The sequence below is a fragment of the Ostrinia furnacalis genome, unplaced genomic scaffold (assembly GCF_004193835.3).
Source record: "Ostrinia furnacalis isolate ACB-3 unplaced genomic scaffold, ASM419383v2 OfSCF1461, whole genome shotgun sequence".
Lineage (NCBI taxonomy): Eukaryota > Metazoa > Arthropoda > Insecta > Lepidoptera > Crambidae > Ostrinia > Ostrinia furnacalis.
Window position 1 is genome coordinate 15,284 of NW_021131700.1, and position 16,727 is coordinate 32,010.

At 42.3% G+C, this 16,727-nt stretch overlaps 1 protein-coding gene across 4 annotated transcripts in view; it reads right to left on the reverse strand.

The window, feature by feature from the left end:
- The window catches only part of ewg (DNA-binding protein Ewg), a 22,497-nt gene continuing 5,770 nt past the window's right edge, over positions 1–16,727 (reverse strand). For 2 of the 4 annotated variants that reach the window (XM_028304620.1, XM_028304619.1), the window contains exons 6-10: positions 12,977–13,139; positions 11,397–11,509; positions 10,480–10,593; positions 5,436–5,583; positions 1–2,479 (exon numbers count right to left, since the gene is read on the reverse strand). In XM_028304620.1, the coding sequence (XP_028160421.1) occupies positions 2,238–2,479; positions 5,436–5,583; positions 10,480–10,593; positions 11,397–11,509; positions 12,977–13,139 (780 nt within the window). In that variant the 3' untranslated portion in view covers positions 1–2,237. Of the gene's footprint in view, positions 2,480–5,435; positions 5,584–6,583; positions 6,707–8,905; positions 9,035–10,479; positions 10,594–11,396; positions 11,510–12,976; positions 13,140–16,727 lie in introns of all 4 variants that reach the window. The other 2 variants (XM_028304622.1, XM_028304621.1) reach the window with 2 other exon arrangements.

The window sequence follows — 16,727 nt, forward strand, 5'->3', positions numbered from 1 at the left end:
TGGTACGAGCACGCTTTATTGGCACTACAATGACGGAAGCCACGCCATATTTAATTTTGAGTACCCAGTCACCCATTCAGCGCTATCTAATCCAGTTCAAGACTCGCATACAAAAATACAATTTAATACTTAAAAATACTCATCATTACAGGGTCATCAAAACTAAAATATGGCTTGACTCCAATAAACAAAACTTGGAAAATTATAAAATACACATCGTAACATATTCAACGTAAAAAATCTCACATCAAATCAGTCATACTAACTGAATATCTACACATGACTACACAAACTCATGCAACACAAGAATTTAACGCATACTGAAACAAATACTGTGATGTGTATTGAGTATCTTTGGCCACACAATTACAGTACATAATTTTAGCAACAAAAATAAAGTCTTTGGATAAAATACACACATTATTTAAAGAATTACTTGCATTGCAAGCCTTAAAAACAATAACAAAAAAATAAAAATTTAAAACAAAATAAATCGTGAACAACATTCCTAATGGTAGAGTATAGAAACCTGTTTCCAACAAATATTATTCCACAGTAAAGATTTAAATGCTTAGTAAAATTGCACGATTGCACAAAAATATCGGAATAATAGCTCACAACAGTTATTTTATATCTTCACAAAATGAAATTAACTTCTTCTTTCTTCAGCTGAAAGCAGCTTTACATTTTATACTTAATTGAACAGGCACGGGGACAGGTTTGCTTTTAAATATCAACACAATGTTACTATTTTTTAGGATAATGCTGTACTGTACTTCTATCAACAAAATTACACTGTCACACAGTAAGTCTGGTCACCAGTGACTGAACAATTAAAAGCATTGGTTGTTTCTTTTGCAAGTAATTTCTCATCTAAACTTAAGTATAGTAAATTTCTTAAAGACAGCAAATATATCGAAACTTTAGAATGTTGTAAATAAAATTTTAATAAAAGTTAGTTAAATAAAATTTCTGTAATATTTGCTGAACAGAATCAACATAAATTATATTAAAGTATATGGCACAAACATAAATAAAATCTGAACGAAAGCAACGAGTCACAGGTGTAAATAAAACAAGCACTATTTGCACTCTTAACAATAAAACTACACGCACACATTATTATGGCATATCATGCATTTGGCTGTATTCATTATTCATACTTTGGCAACAAATTAGTGACTAGTTATAACTTATTTAAAATTGTACCGTTAGCATCTAACAAATTGTAATTTCTAATCACAAAAATGAACTGACAACGTATTTTGAATACAAAGTAATTATGACCTAGTTTTATATCTTACATAAAATTACACTTTCAAAGCCACAAGACGTGTGAAATATTAAAGTAAGCTAAAATAAATAAAAACTATATTTTAAGCACTAGAACGAGATCTCACTTTATTGCAGGCACGATTGTGTCTTACAATAATATCACATAATCTCACTGGCAGTTCTTAAAGGTATTATGGTAAGCGCACAATGGCCCAAAGAGCCAAGTGTGGTTCCCATTACCCTGCTAAACTAACTAGGTATCATGGCACGAGAGCATAAATAATTCGTATGCAGTGTAAATAAAACAATCGTTCTTTGTGTAAAAAACTAAAATGGTGAACTAGCTCTATCTACAGTATAAATATATTAATATATCATCTATGTAAAAATAGCAAATATTTGTCAACCTGTACAAGGTTTGTAGTATTAAAATGGCAGTTTATACTGGCCCAAGCAAATGGATGACTTTCAATTGAAGAAACGTTACATTTTATTGGGAACTAATATTATATTGTCAGATATTGTTATCTAGACTTTAAATTGACATAGGCTGGCAGCTATACATATTGACCGTTGAGTGCAAAATTATTCTTTACTTCGTTTTTGCACAAATACATTAGTGCTAAGTTAATTTGCATTTTAAGGAACACATTTTTGGTAGCATAATGATTATTATTTACTATTAACTAATGACTTGGCAGTATAGCCCTGAGACATGGATCTAAACTCTTTACCTCTAAGTAGTATTTATATAGCACCTATCATAACTATAGTCTGGCACACTCACTGCTGCCGTCGCACAGTCGCGACAGCAATATAATTACGCGCGAGCGATAAGGATAGGGTAGCTTGGGGTCATTGGACAAAATTCTACGTGCTCAGCGACCAGACTTTAGATAAAATGCCTGTTTGACGTGCCGTCATCACCAAACAAAATGTAACGTTTCTTCGACCCTATATCCTCAAGCCATGAGAATATACTCGTGGGGCTCAAGCTTGACGATGGAAGCGCGCGGGATGCGGGGCATCCGGGGGGCAGACCGGGGGCCATAGGGGCCACGGGGGCCACGGGGGGCCCGGGGGCGCACCTGCACGAGCGGCGCGACGCACACGCCGTCCTGCGCCTGCATGGACGCGACCATGGACTGGTACACCGACGCCGACACCGGCACCGTGATCACGCCCGACACCGACACCGGGTAGCCTGTGAGGATACAAGGTAAGGTATTATAGTCCATATTGCTACGTAATGAGACGCAGGCTAAGTGCGCCTTCACATTTACGCGACGGTCGGGCGACTCGAAATTTCATACTACATGACAGCGCGTCGCGCGGCTGACATAGTTCGACGGATTAGCAAGCTGAAGTGGTTATGGGCAGGAGACACAGTGCAGAGAACTGAAGACCAAATGCACTTTAGCACTTTACCTAAATTTAACACCTAAACCATTGTACCTATTCTTTGCATATAAATACTTTGACTTTTTTTTAAATGGGGCAGCAAGGTTCTGGAGTGAAGGCCGCGTACCGGAAAACGCAGCGTGAGACGTCCACCCACAAGGTAGACCAACGACCTCATAAAGATAGCAGGGAGGCGCTGGATGCACGCCGCTATCGACCGGATGATGTGAAAATAATCATCATTATCTTCATCATAATCCCATCATCATTATCTCAGGATCATCCCCCTGATGATCCTGAGATAATGATGATGATTGTTATTTTATTATACTATTGTACGAGACGCCGACAGTATGTGCATGCATGCGCGTGCGCATTATTCCCACATCTGAGAAGCTCTTGACTTGCATCTCACTTGACAAAAAGTGATAATCAACCGGAAGGTGAAAGTAGAGAAATAGAGCATACTCGTAGCAATATCTTTAGTTATTTCCAGAACACAAATCTTAGCCATGAAAAATGAGTTATTAACGAAAGTGTGAGGAATTGACGTTTGATTCAGAGAAGAATGAGTCTATCAGTCTTTTTAATTCGGAGTTGTGTGGATTCGAGGAAATATTTTAATCTAGAAGTGCCCCTCACCGTGTCCATCCTCGCCCGTGAGTATAATCTGTCCGTCGTGGTTGAGCGTGGCCTCGGCCACGGCGTTGAGGTCGCGGCCACCGCGCTGTCGCCGTCGATCGCCTGCACTATGCCTGAGCCTAAAGCGGGGTACTCATCTAGTCGTGTAGCATGTAATGTAACAGATACTGTATCAAGTGAGTACATAGTCACAAGCCCGCTGCGAGCTGCTCGCGCGTGGTTCGTAGGGGTATCACTGCGAGCACAAAGGCGGTTCGCAGTAGGATCCAGGAGCTCGCAGCTCGATACGCGATGACCGTGGACGAGTCGTACTCACTTAAAGCACCTTGAAGGTTGGATACGTTACATGCTACGAAACGTGCTACATGGCAGGTGAGTACCCTTCCTAAGAGTGCCACATTCGTCCCCACAACACTAGCCACTCACCGTGTCCGTCCTCGCCCGTGAGTATGATCTGCCCGTCGTGGTTGAGCGTGGCCTCGGCCACGGCGTTGAGGTCCACGGCCACGGCGCCGTCGCCGTCGATGGCCAGCACTATACCTGAGCCTAAGAGTGCCACAACTATCACCACAACACTAGCCACTCACCGTGTCCGTCCTCGCCCGTGAGTATAATCCTCAGATCATAGAAAGAGAATAGATATGAAGTCGCGCGTAACTACAACGAGAACCAGTGTCCCCACATTTCCCCCACCACAGCTCCCACACACACATTCAACTGTGTAAAAACAAAGCGACTGAGAGTCTACGACAACATGTGCAACCGGCTTAAAAGTGCTGTGATTGGCCAGAAGGCGTGCCTTAAGGCCAATCAATGGCCGCGTGACGTGACGCACACTTTGAAAAAAGCAATTAGAGAGAAGAAAGATAAAATGGAGTCGATAAGATATCGATACTTTAAATCCTGGGGGCAAGGCTCGAAATTGGTTTAAAAAATGCTTGTATGAAAACCTTTTTATTATTATACGTTATTATTATGTTCTTTAACGATTTTTGCATAAAGGAGTCAGTTCCATTTTGTATGGACGAAAAACTCAGAATCAATTATTGGGACTAAATGAAGTTACCTTATATTAATTTACCCCAACCAAAGCTCAATGTCGTTATCGATGGAGTATAGAAGTTATAGACTGACAAAGTTTGTATGAAAAGTCATGGGTTAAGTAGGTACTTGCGATTTTTACCAGTATTTACAATATTGGTAATATATTATTATTTACTTTAATAATAATAACAGGATCACTGTAATTATTATTAACTACTATCGCGCATTAACTTTTTAATTATGGCGAAATTCGTACCGCCTATGTTTATCAAAAATAATGCCTATATTAGGCTTTCAACTAGCTCTTATAGTAATTACATAGTTGACAGTTACTAATCCCTTCTACTATTGTTATTGTTTTTGTAAAAACTTAAAAATCGCAAGCAACTCATGATTTTTTCATTCAAAATTAGAAAATAGAAAATAATAATTTACTTCTATTTATCGATAATAGGAAACCGTATTAGAACACGAGCCCTGCACTATGTTACGACCGGCACATGCGGCCGTACTGTGTATTTTCACGCGTCAGTGGATATCGGAAGAAATAAAATACATTGCGCAGTAGTTACGCATGACATAAAGTGGTTGCTAACTAAATCGTCAATGTACAACGTGTTTGAATTTTTATCACCACTAATTTTGATATCGCAGTAAATGTCACGGCACTGAATGCGTTCGTAAAAATGTTTAGTTTTTTTAATTTATAAGCAAAATACCAATGGATTTGCAATACTTACATGTGGTAAATGACTTCATTGTTCCTGTAGTTCTTCGTTTCACTTATGTTATTGCACGTTACGACGCATTATCCAACAATATCGGAGAACATTTCCTCAGTACGACTGAATCGCGACTAACCTGGCGTCGCGGGCGATGTTCGTTTCTGGGCATATCGCGGAGACACGCGCCACGCCCCCGTTTCACATCTATTCCCTTCTATGATCTGAGGTATAATCTGTCCGTCGTGGTTGAGCGTAGCCTCGGCCACGGCGTTGACGTCGCCGTCGATCGCCAGCACTATACCTGAGCCTAAGAGTGCCGCAACCATCCTCACAACACTAGCCACTCACCGTGTCCGTCCTCGCCCGTGAGTATGATCTGCCCGTCGTGGTTGAGCGTGGCCTCGGCCACGGCGTTGAGGTCCACGGCCACGGCGCCGTCGCCGTCGATGGCCTGGACGACGCCCACGCCGCCGCCGCCGCCCTCGCCGCTGTGGATCTGAGGATGCAATGGTGGCCCGTTCAAGTGACTGGAGGTGGGACAGGATAACGAAAGAAGTTATGTGAACAAAGCCATGTTGCTTGGTTAGGCATGTTCTTTGCTCATTTGTTTATTGAATTTACTGCTAATCAAATGAGGTGTAAAAGGCCATTATGGCACTCCCTCTTCAACCTTCAATAATTAAAACCTTGTTCACTTAAATTCTTTTGATATCTTGGTCCAAAAACAGTTACTACACCAAAACTATTTTCTTGCTGTTAAACGTGCTTTATAGTTCTAAAGTTGATGGAACTGAGTTTCTTTTACAATTTTTCCCCAGTATAAAATTTGTTAATTTAACTATTTGACCTTGTCCACGTAAACCCCATATTTAATCTACGTCTCTACAAGTTCTACAATTGTAACATTAATATCATGCAATCTAGTAAATATGTGCAAGGACTGAAAATACAACATATCAAAAGTTGTCCTTATTCAAAACTTATTTGCGTATTGAACAGAGTACATTTTTTCCAATAATTATACAAGCAACAACAAGCAGTGATAAGATATTTATACAATTAAAATAATAGTTTATCTTTCTAGGGATTTGTTCTGCGATTATTTCGTCGTTGTCGCCAAACTGCTTTGTTTGAATCAAAATTCAACTATAAATGAATAAGCAGGAAAGAATGAGGGTTTTCGCGATTGAAAAATCCGCCAGATGGCAATACGTAGACGCGAGGTCCAAATGCTGCATGATTGGTGGATTTTGACAATTATCTGTCATGTCAAAAATAACCAATCATGCAGCATTTGCCATCTGGCGGATTTTTCAATCGCGAAAACCCTCATTGATTCCGTTATTTAATCGATCGTCATTTTATTACTTTTTTATCAGTCCCTGCACATAACACCAAAACTTCACATAACCAAAAACAAAACATAATCCACGTCCACAGACAACAAACATACACACGACATAGATAGTTAGTGAGGGGCTTTAACTTACACTTACCACCTGGGCCGTGGTGCCATCGGGCAGCGTGATGATGGGGTTGTTGGGGTCCACCTGGATGAGCGACACCGTGCCGTCCGGGTTCGTGATGGTCTGGAGGACCGCCGGCGCGTACTGAGACATCTGTTGAGTTGCGCCGGGACACGCGGGTTTAGAACGGAAAAAACAAAAAGCGAACGTTCGTACAAAAACGCGTCGAAACGGAACAAAAGAAACACTTTTCGTGGTGTTGGAGTGGACATGCATTAATTTAAAGTGAAATTGACATTTTCGGTAATGCCTTGCGCCACGTAAATCAAGAGTAAAAATACCGTTTTAGAAACTAAAAATCACGACTCATACTTAATAAAGTGACGCATTTTCAGCGCTTGCGCATCTTGAACGTTTGAGTCGAAGATCACGTCACGATTGAGGGCCAACTGTACAAGATGCAGACTGTGGTGTTTACGCATCTTTATGTATTAAAAGTGCTACATATCCATTGATTTTAGCCGTAAGATTAGTAGAGCACACTTCATAGTGCGCGGACAGCGTGATGATGGGGTTGTTGGGGTCCACCTGGATGAGCGACACCGTGCCGTCCGGGTTCGTGATGGTCTGGAGGACCGCCGGCGCGTACTGAGACATCTGTTGGGTTGCGCCGGGACACGCGGGTTTAGAACGGAAAACAAAAAGCGAACGTTCGTACAAAAACGCGTCGAAACGGAACAAAAGAAACGCGGCTAATACGTGAGATAGGGATAAATTCTCGTTAATGGAGTGGACATGCATTGCTCCTGATTTCATTTGACGCACGCTAAAACAACGACTTTTACGGAAATAAATCATGTCTACTATGGGGTCTATGGGCAATGCTCTGCGAGACGTAATCCATTATAGTTCCGTCCGGGTTCGTGATGTTCTGGAATACTGCCGGCGCGTACTGAGACATCTGTTGAGTTACGCCGGGACACGCGGGTTTAGAACGGAAAACAAAAAGCGAACGTTCGTACAAAAACGCGTCGAAACGGAACAAAAGAAACGCTGCTAATACGTGAGATCGGGATTTCTCGTTAATGGAGTGGACATGCATTGCTCCTGATTTCATTTGACGCACGCTAAAACAACGACTTTTAAATAAATCATGTCAACTATGGGGTATATGGGCAATGCTCTGCGAGACGTAATCCATTATAGTTCCGTCCGGGTTCGTGATGTTCTGGAATACCGCCGGCGCGTACTGAGACATCTGTTGGGTTACGCCGGGACACGCGGGTTTAGAACGGAAAATAAAAAGCGAACGTTCGTACAAAATCGCGTCGAAACGGAACAAAAGAAACGCGGCTAATACGTGAGATAGGGATAAATTCTCGTTAATGGAGTGGACATGCATTGCTCCTGATTTCATTTGACGCACGCTAAAACAACGACTTTTACGGAAATAAATCATGTCAACTATGGGGTCTATGGGCAATGCTCTGCGAGACGTAATCCATTATAGTTCCGTCCGGGTTCGTGATGGTCTGGAGTACCGCCGGCGCGTACTGAGACATCTGTTGGAGTTGCGCCGGGACACGCGGGTTTAGAACGTCATCTGGTCGATGCAGACGGGCTCCTGCAGCACGGCCGGCTGGTGCTGGCGATCTACTCGCCACACGAGTACCGAGCGAGTGATCTAACGCAAGTGACACGAAAGTACCCCATATGGCACATAGATGCCCCGTAATTAATGCGTATTGTATGTACCGTAAGAGTATCAAGTAACAACAAGTTTTGCGATGTTTTTGTCACGCAATCAGTACAATATTAAACCGTAAGTCAAAGTAACACAGCGGTCGTACATGAACATCAGCGAGCGTCATCTGATCGATACAGACGGGCTCCTGCAGCACGACCGGCAAGTACCGAGCGAGTGACCCAACGCAAGTGACATGTAAGTACCACCCCATATGGCACATAGACGCACCGTAAGTAACGCGTATTGTACCGTAAGAGAAAATCCGTTTCAAGTAACAAGTTTTGCGATGTTTTTGTCACGCAATGAGTTCAATATTAAACCGTAAGTCAAAGTAAAGTAGATTAGTCGTACATCAACGTCAGCGAGCGTCATCTGGTCGATGCAGACGGGCTCCTGCAGCACGGCCGGCTGGTGCTGGCGCGAGGATCCACTCGCAGACGAGTACCAAGCGAATGTCGCAAGTCACAACGCAAGCGGCACCAAAGTACCCCATATGGCACACAGATGCACCGTAATTAATCCGTATTGTAAGTTTTGCAACGTTTCTGTCACGCGCATATCAGTTCAATATTAAACCGTATTTCAAAGCAGTAGAGTAGTCGTACATCAACATCAGCGAGCGTCATCTGGTCGATGCAGACGGGCTCCTGCATCACGGCCGGCTGGTGCTGGCGCGAGCCCGACGCGCCGCTGCTCCCGCTACCCACACCCGCCGCCGCCATGCAGGCCGATATCTAACCGTCAACGTATGAGCATCGATATTGAATGTGTCGCAACGTTTGTGGCACGGAAGTACCACATATGGCACATAAATGCACCATGAGTACCACGTATGGCACATAAATGGACCGTGAGTACCGCTTATGGCACATAAATGCACCGTGAGTACCGCGTATGGGACATAAATGCACCAAGTACCGTGTATGGCGATAAGTGTACCATAGGGACCGCGTGTGACACGTAAATGTACCATTGAAGTTGAGCGTATGGCAAAAGGATAAAATATGACACATAATAATACCACACAACAGTGCCACATTTGGCACATGAAGGTACCGTTTATCACAAAAGGTATAAAACAGGTACAAATACATATTCAAACGTGATACGAAAAATTCGATCCATGTTTCGAGTACGGTACATAACAAGTTATAATGAGATCGACAAAACGATACATCCCAAATGTACGTTTCACATAATAGGGTGTTAATTAGATCAACGTGACAAATTGCGAAACCACGTTTATGTTTCACGTGCCCAAATTAGGTCATCAAGTTCACCGAGTAATTAAACCGCACGCACACGCATACAAAATAAAAATAGTTGTAATAATAACGTTACCAAATCCAAGCAGCATTCCAATTGATGGCGTATGTAGAAAAGAACATGAATTAGTAAAATTTTGAAAGAGTTAGTCAAGGAATAGGCTAGTTTCCTAAAAAAAATTTTTTAGTCCGTCAATTTTAGTATAAATAACTATTGCACACGTATATTTTTAATTGTCAATCAAACAAATAATTACAAAGTTATAGTGCGTTGAAGTTCCGCGCGACGTCACAAAGTGCTGCAATTTTACGCACTCACTGACGTCACGGGCCTTTTCTTTAGAACTTTGGTACGCTTTATGTATTTACATATTCATTAGTTTTAAAAATTAGGTGTCGAATAGTTTTTGATAAGCTGACTGACGGACTAATTAAAACTCTTGCTTTTTTACCCAGGAAACATCCCTAATATCGAAAAGAGAGGACTTGAACCCAGACCTCAAGTCTTTTAATTAATCACTATTAATTGTAGTAATTAAACCACGTACACAAATAGCTATATTGCAATGGATGTAATCTTGAAACGGCTTCAGTTGAAGCCAACTCGTGAAGTGTTTGATTTCGAGTTAAATTGATTTAATGATTTCATAGCTAACACGAACAATGTTAATCAGGGGTAAAATAAATTGTTAACGATCTTGCTCAAATAATGTGTAAATAAATTGGGCTGAGTTGCATCACATTAACAAAGTCTAGTCTAGTTAAAAGTTTGACAGACTTGTGTAACCCAGGGTGGGAGAAGTTTTTCTCAGACCCAAGTTTTGACTAATTACAAGCACATAGTCCAATGTGTGAACATAGCAAGAGAGGTAGCGTGTAGTGTGATATCGTGTGCATGTGTATGGTGTACTGACGGTCTGCGTCTGCGGCTTGTCGTCGTCTTCGTTGAAGGCGGGCAGCAGGTCCTCGCGGCCGTGGTACTTGTAGCAGTTGATCACGATCTGCCGCAGGGCGTGCGTCCATGACATCTGCAAACGACGGACAGTTAGTGACTTTGTTTTGATATTATATTACGGGACTATTCCCACCTCTCGTTCCTACCGCTGCAACTCCTGTGTAGCCAGGAACTACAGCTTGACCGCCAACAAAAACCCAACCAGTGAAGGTCCCTCCCTTGCAAAATGGAAAAAAGCTCCACCTGGCACACCATTAGTAATTTAACCATTCTTGTGTTGTGAAGTACACAGTCGGCACACCATAATCCGTTTATCAAAATCGTTTTTCTGGAAGCTCCTGGTGAAATTGTGATACAAACTACAACTTTCGTTCGTTCGTTCGTTTCAGCCGAAAGACGTCCACTGCTGGACAAAGGCCTCCCCCAAGGATTTCCACAAAGACCGGTCCTGCGCCGCTTGCATCCAGGTACTTCCCGCGACCTTCACCAGATCGTCGACAACTTTACTGAATACGTAAACAATCAACTTTAAAGCGATTATGACACCGTATCACGCTGTTAGTTACTTAAGTCTTCCAGTACAACACTCGAAAGGCTGGTAGTTACTTAAGTGGATACTTGACAACGTGATGGCGCGGCAGATCGTGTTACAGGCAGGTCTGTAGATTGCCTAAGGGGGGTTTTAAAATCGCGCTGACCTGACCGCTCGCTGATCGTCGGCGCTGACGGATCAATATGTATGTAATTGAAGGGAACGTTCCTGAGTGACGCTGATTGCTCGGCGCCGACGCTTCATACATTTCGGCTGTCAGCGCTGACGGTCAGCGTGACTAAAACCAGCCTAAGTGATATCATGTCATGTCAAAGGGCACCAACCTTCTGTTTCTCGTCCTCAGAGCGCGCGTCCATACGCACGTTGGCCCAGGGCAGGTCCTTGGGCCACCACGGCGGCCGCGTCGATTCGCGGCCCCAGCCCGGCTTGCCACGCACTGCCGAAGCATTTGCATTCATTTCACAAACAATTTAGGCGGTTATCACACTGCGCCGCGCTCCGCCGCGGAGCGCGTGATCTACTATATAAAAATAAGTCGGGTTTTCCTCCCTGACGCTATAACTCCAGAACGCACGAACCGATTTCCACGGTTTTGCATTCGTTGTAAAGGTCTCGGGCTCCGTGAGGTTTATAGCAAAGAAAATTCGGGAAAAGGGGGTAAAACAGGATCCACGCGTACGAAGTCGCGGGCGGCCGCTAGTTTTCATATAAAAACGCGTACGCGGACGCGTTGTCAGTGTGAAGTGCCGCGCGTGTTTTCTATACAAACTGAGGTACTTGCATGCAATGATTAAATCTGTCGCCCCGCGCTCCGCGGCGGAGCGCGGCGCAGTATGATAACCGCCTTACAGTGAAGAAATCATTCAACAAAGCGTTTATAAGTATAACACTAAGGTAGGCGGACGCATTTATAGAATCACTAGCTTTTGCCCGCGGCTTCACCCGCATTAAATTTAGTGTCACAAATCGGCATAAATTATAGCCTATATTTATGTTAATCTGGGTTATAAACAATAATACTGTGAAGTTTCATCAAAATCAGTTCAGTAGTTTTTGCGTAAAAGAGTTACAAACATCCAGACATCCAAACTTTCGTAGGTTCTAGGTAATATTAGTAGGATCATCATCAGGTCTCCCGTCTCTACTGGAGGAGCCAGGAGACAACCCTTTCTAATTTACCAGATGCAAATGAAGAAGGATTTCAACTGTAGGCGAGACATGATGTTTGCACATTCGTATGTTAGTCGAATTTCACGATATCCTCGGAAAATGGGAGTGACCCTATTCTACTTTTGTGTTGTATCTAATTTTATCAATTAAATTATGTTTGAATCTGACTAACTAACTTGGTTAACCAAAAAAATCATGTTTTTATGATGACTCACGACTGCTACTCCATTTACTTACTTCTATTAGGCCTCAGCCTCGAACTTAGCGGGCAGCGGGGCGGGAGCGGCGGCGGCGCTGGAGCGGGGCGGGCAACGCAGACCCGTTCTCGAACAAGCGGGCAGCTCGCGCGGCGCTTTAGCGGCGAAGTGTTGTGTTCGGGGGTGTGTTGTCGAGATATTTGTTTTTATTCGCAAAAGAAATGTCTGAACAACGGCGACAATTTTATTTCGATTCAAATTTATTCCTAACGCTCGATTTATTGTGGGCAAAAGAAGGAGTGCGCTGCCCGCTCGTTGCCCGCTCCCTCGCCGCTGCCCGCTCGTTGCCCGCTGCCGCGCCGCTGTTTTCGAGAACCGGTCTATTTGATTTTACGCATAAGATCCTGCGGCTCCCGCGCCGCCGCCGCCGCCGCCCCGCTGCCCGCTAAGTTCGAGGCTGAGGCCTAAAAGATTGAAATAAGGAGAGCTACAAGACCTAGCCAGTAATTGAAACAATAGTAAAAAACATCACTCACCCATCGAGTACTTGAGCATGAGCGGTATGAAGGCGCGCAGCTGCGCTTGCGTCATCTTCTCCACCGGCGTGGGGATGCCGTCGATGATGAGTGGCGGCAGCTCAAACAGCGACGGGTCGTCCTGCGGCGGCGGCGGCGCCTGCTCGCACCCGCCCAGCCCGAACTAACCACGTTATGTTGGCGCCACCCGCGCGCCACGCATCGGCGCACCCCGCGAATCGAGCCAGGGGTTAACGACCAACGGTTTTGAGGCAATGCCGGCAAATATGGGACTGTTCAAGTATTACGTAAGCAGATTTCTTACCATTTTTTACCCCCCCGCCCCCCTTGTCATCAAAAGTAAGCAAAGCACTTACCCCCTCCCCCTATGCTTACGTAAACATTTTTAGTTATAAATGTTTTTTATATTGTCATTTTTAAAATTTGAAAATTCATGAAAATATTAGGTTTAACTGATACACATAGAGTTCGTTCGTTTCAGCCAAATGACGTCCACTGCTGGACAAAGGCCTCCCCCAAGGTTTTCCACAATGAACGGTCCTGCGCTGCCCGCATCCAGGCTCTTCCCGCGACCTTTACCAGATCGTCGGTCCACCTAGTAGGAGGCCTGCCCACGCTACGTTTTCCAGCCCGTGGTCGCCACTCGAGAACTTTCCTGCCCCAACGGCCATCGTCTCTACGAGCTATGTGCCCCGCCCACTGCCACTTGATTTTAGCAATTCTGCGAGCTATGTCGGTTACTTTGGTTCTCCTACGGATCTCCTCATTTCTGATTCGATCACGCAGGGAAACTCCGAGCATAGCCCGCTCCATCGCCCTTTGGGTGACCTATAGAGTAAGGGACAAAAAAATATAATCAGAAATAAAGAAAATAACAAACATAATTGCATCAATTATGCATCAACATAAACACAAATGATAACTTTCAATGCTTACAATACGTTTAGTATCCAAACAAAACATGCGCGGCCGGCCTCGCGTATAATAATATGCGGACTACGACTCTCAAATTTTAATGGGCAGTGTCGGCACGAGAGTTAATTATTAGACAAGTGATAGCGCACGGTAATTCCCCTAATCAGTTCTCAAAGCGAGTGCCTACGCATATGTATTATTTGCGGGAATCCCCGAAAAAACGTAAATAACTAACGATGACGTAATCATCATCTAGACCCCCCTACCCCCCATGTCATCCAAAATAAGCAAAACAGAGATGGTGCTTACGTAATACTTGAACGGCCCCTATGTTGTTAACATTTTTGGGACAATATGCCCTGTATTTAGCACTGTAACTGTCACGTCGATACGTGCGCGCGCTCCCTTAACATTCTTGAGGCAATACGCCTGTATTGAGCAGAATGCTACAAGTCTTGAGTAGCTATGTTGACGCAATATAGCCAAAAACCGTTGCTTGTTCACAAGGACTTTGTACCACATAGTTTTGAGATCCAATTTATTTTTAAAAGGCTATTGTATAATTAGATTTAGAGGAAAGTACTCATCAATAATGGCCGGCATTTTACAGACCAAAACGAAATTGCCGACCATACCGAATAACCAAAAGGGTCACGCACTGTATTAACTGTGTGGTACTGGATCGAATTCAAGTGACACTTCTTATAGCTACTGTACCCAAAGGACATTGTCAGAAACCGCCTAAAAAACCGCCCAAAAACATTAACCCATCATAATTATTTTCTATTTTTTTTAATACATTAAGCACCCTTTCATTCTAATGGACACTTAAGCATTGAAAAATTAAATAAATAAGTCTTTTAACGTTTATTCTATAATACTATTACAACTTCCGGACGTTTTGGTGCGTGGCATGGTCTAAAACCTATCAAGTTCCATAATTTTTGCCGATAAAATCTGTACGAGGCATTACCGTACTTTATTGCTGGGAGTCCATGTATAGTGATGTTCCTGCGGCCATCATAGACAATAAAATATCGATTTTGAAAATAAAATAAATCGATTAAACTGCTTTGAAGACTAGATTTGCGTTAAAAGCTAAAAAGATATTGACAGTTTGACACTATTACAAGAAGATATCTAAAGTGTCCAACTGGTCGAAGGTCGTAAATAAAATAAAAATAATTAGGACCATAATTCGTAGAAGGTTCTTACATAAAAAATAAGCAGATTGCTTTACTGTAACAGATAAAATTTCAAGCTGGGTGAAGTCCGGGCAAAAGCTAGTTTTAGTAGTTGATTGATATTTTTTAAATTATGCAGTTTTGTCTTTGATGTGTCCTTAAACAGAAAGTTTATTAGTATTTAGTTAATTGGTATATCTTATATTTACTTTTTTTTAATAATATCCCTAAGTTTTGTGTTACTTTGTACAGAGTGATTTAAAATAAAATAAACATGTTAAATTGATCCCAAATGACACTGATCATTTAGAATTTTGTTTATTAATTATTTAAAAAATACACATTCATAAATATTCAGTTTTATTTCGTTGAAAAAAATACTAATTCAAAACTGCCCCAGGCGTGTTCAAGGCTGCCCCGACTACGGGGCAGTTTTGAACATTTACAGGTCTGTGCAAAAATCTAAATATCTTAAAAAGCGTTCATTAATAATTAAGAAGAACATCATTATTTTGTTGTGTGATAACCATGACCTCTATCTAGGAAGAAAAAATTAATGAAATCAGTCAAATTTAGAAGATATTTAATAAACTATGAAAATTGTTCAAAGCTGCCCCCCTCTCCCCTACGCAACGAAACGAACTCGAAAGTTTTTCCTACTAGAGGTACCGTTACTTGCTGCTTGATTAGTGGAAATTGAGCCAGCACTGAATCAGCAAAAATAAATAATATTGGTGGTGTAAATTACGTAGTTGTCAAATGAGTGAGTCGGCAACGTCGAGTGAGAGTGAATGTGCGAGTGAATTAACGCGCGAGAGCTGTTACTTGCCGCTTGAATTGAGACAGCACTGAACCAGCGAAAAGTTACATGTGGTTCAAATGAGGATCATTTCGATTTTTAGCTGTGAATGCAGATTTATGGGGCTAAGAAATCCTTAATACACAGTGCAAAAATTTTTGTTCTACGACAAAAATTGACGAAGTTATGGCCAAATTACTAAAAAAGTTCACTGACCGCCCGGCGCGGGGACGATGACGTCATTATATCCGATCCGAACGCTGCCGGCGTACTGCGTGGATAGAAAATATTTTTTTCTAGCCAAATTATCAGTTTTAGAGAAAAACTTGTAATGACATTTATTCATCAGAATAAAGTAAGCTATCGATAGGTAATTTTTAAAAATGGAAATTGTGAAAAATAACGCAAAAAATCCATACGCTCATACGATTCAATGGCACGCAGAGACGCGATTGGGGTCTCCGCGGTGGTATATTTGGCGATTTATTCAAATAAAGTGTACATAAGTGTTGTTAGAGTCATATCTTCTTCCAAGTAAAATATAAAAATGTATAAGTATTAATTTATTTACTTCTAACAATAAGGTATAACTTCTAACAATACAAGTAAAATATAAAAATGTATAAGTATTAATTTATTTACTTCTGACAATAAGGTATAACTTCTAATAATAAGACATTGCTATGAAAATCATTTCGATGTACACTTAATAAGTTAATACCTACATTTAGTTTTTCTGAGTTAAACCTACGCACCTACCTATCTATTCGCCGTTCCCATGGGCGGGCCAGCTGCTGCAGGAAAGGACAGCCGCTCCGTGCTTGAAATCTATTTAATCTTAGCCTAGAAGCTG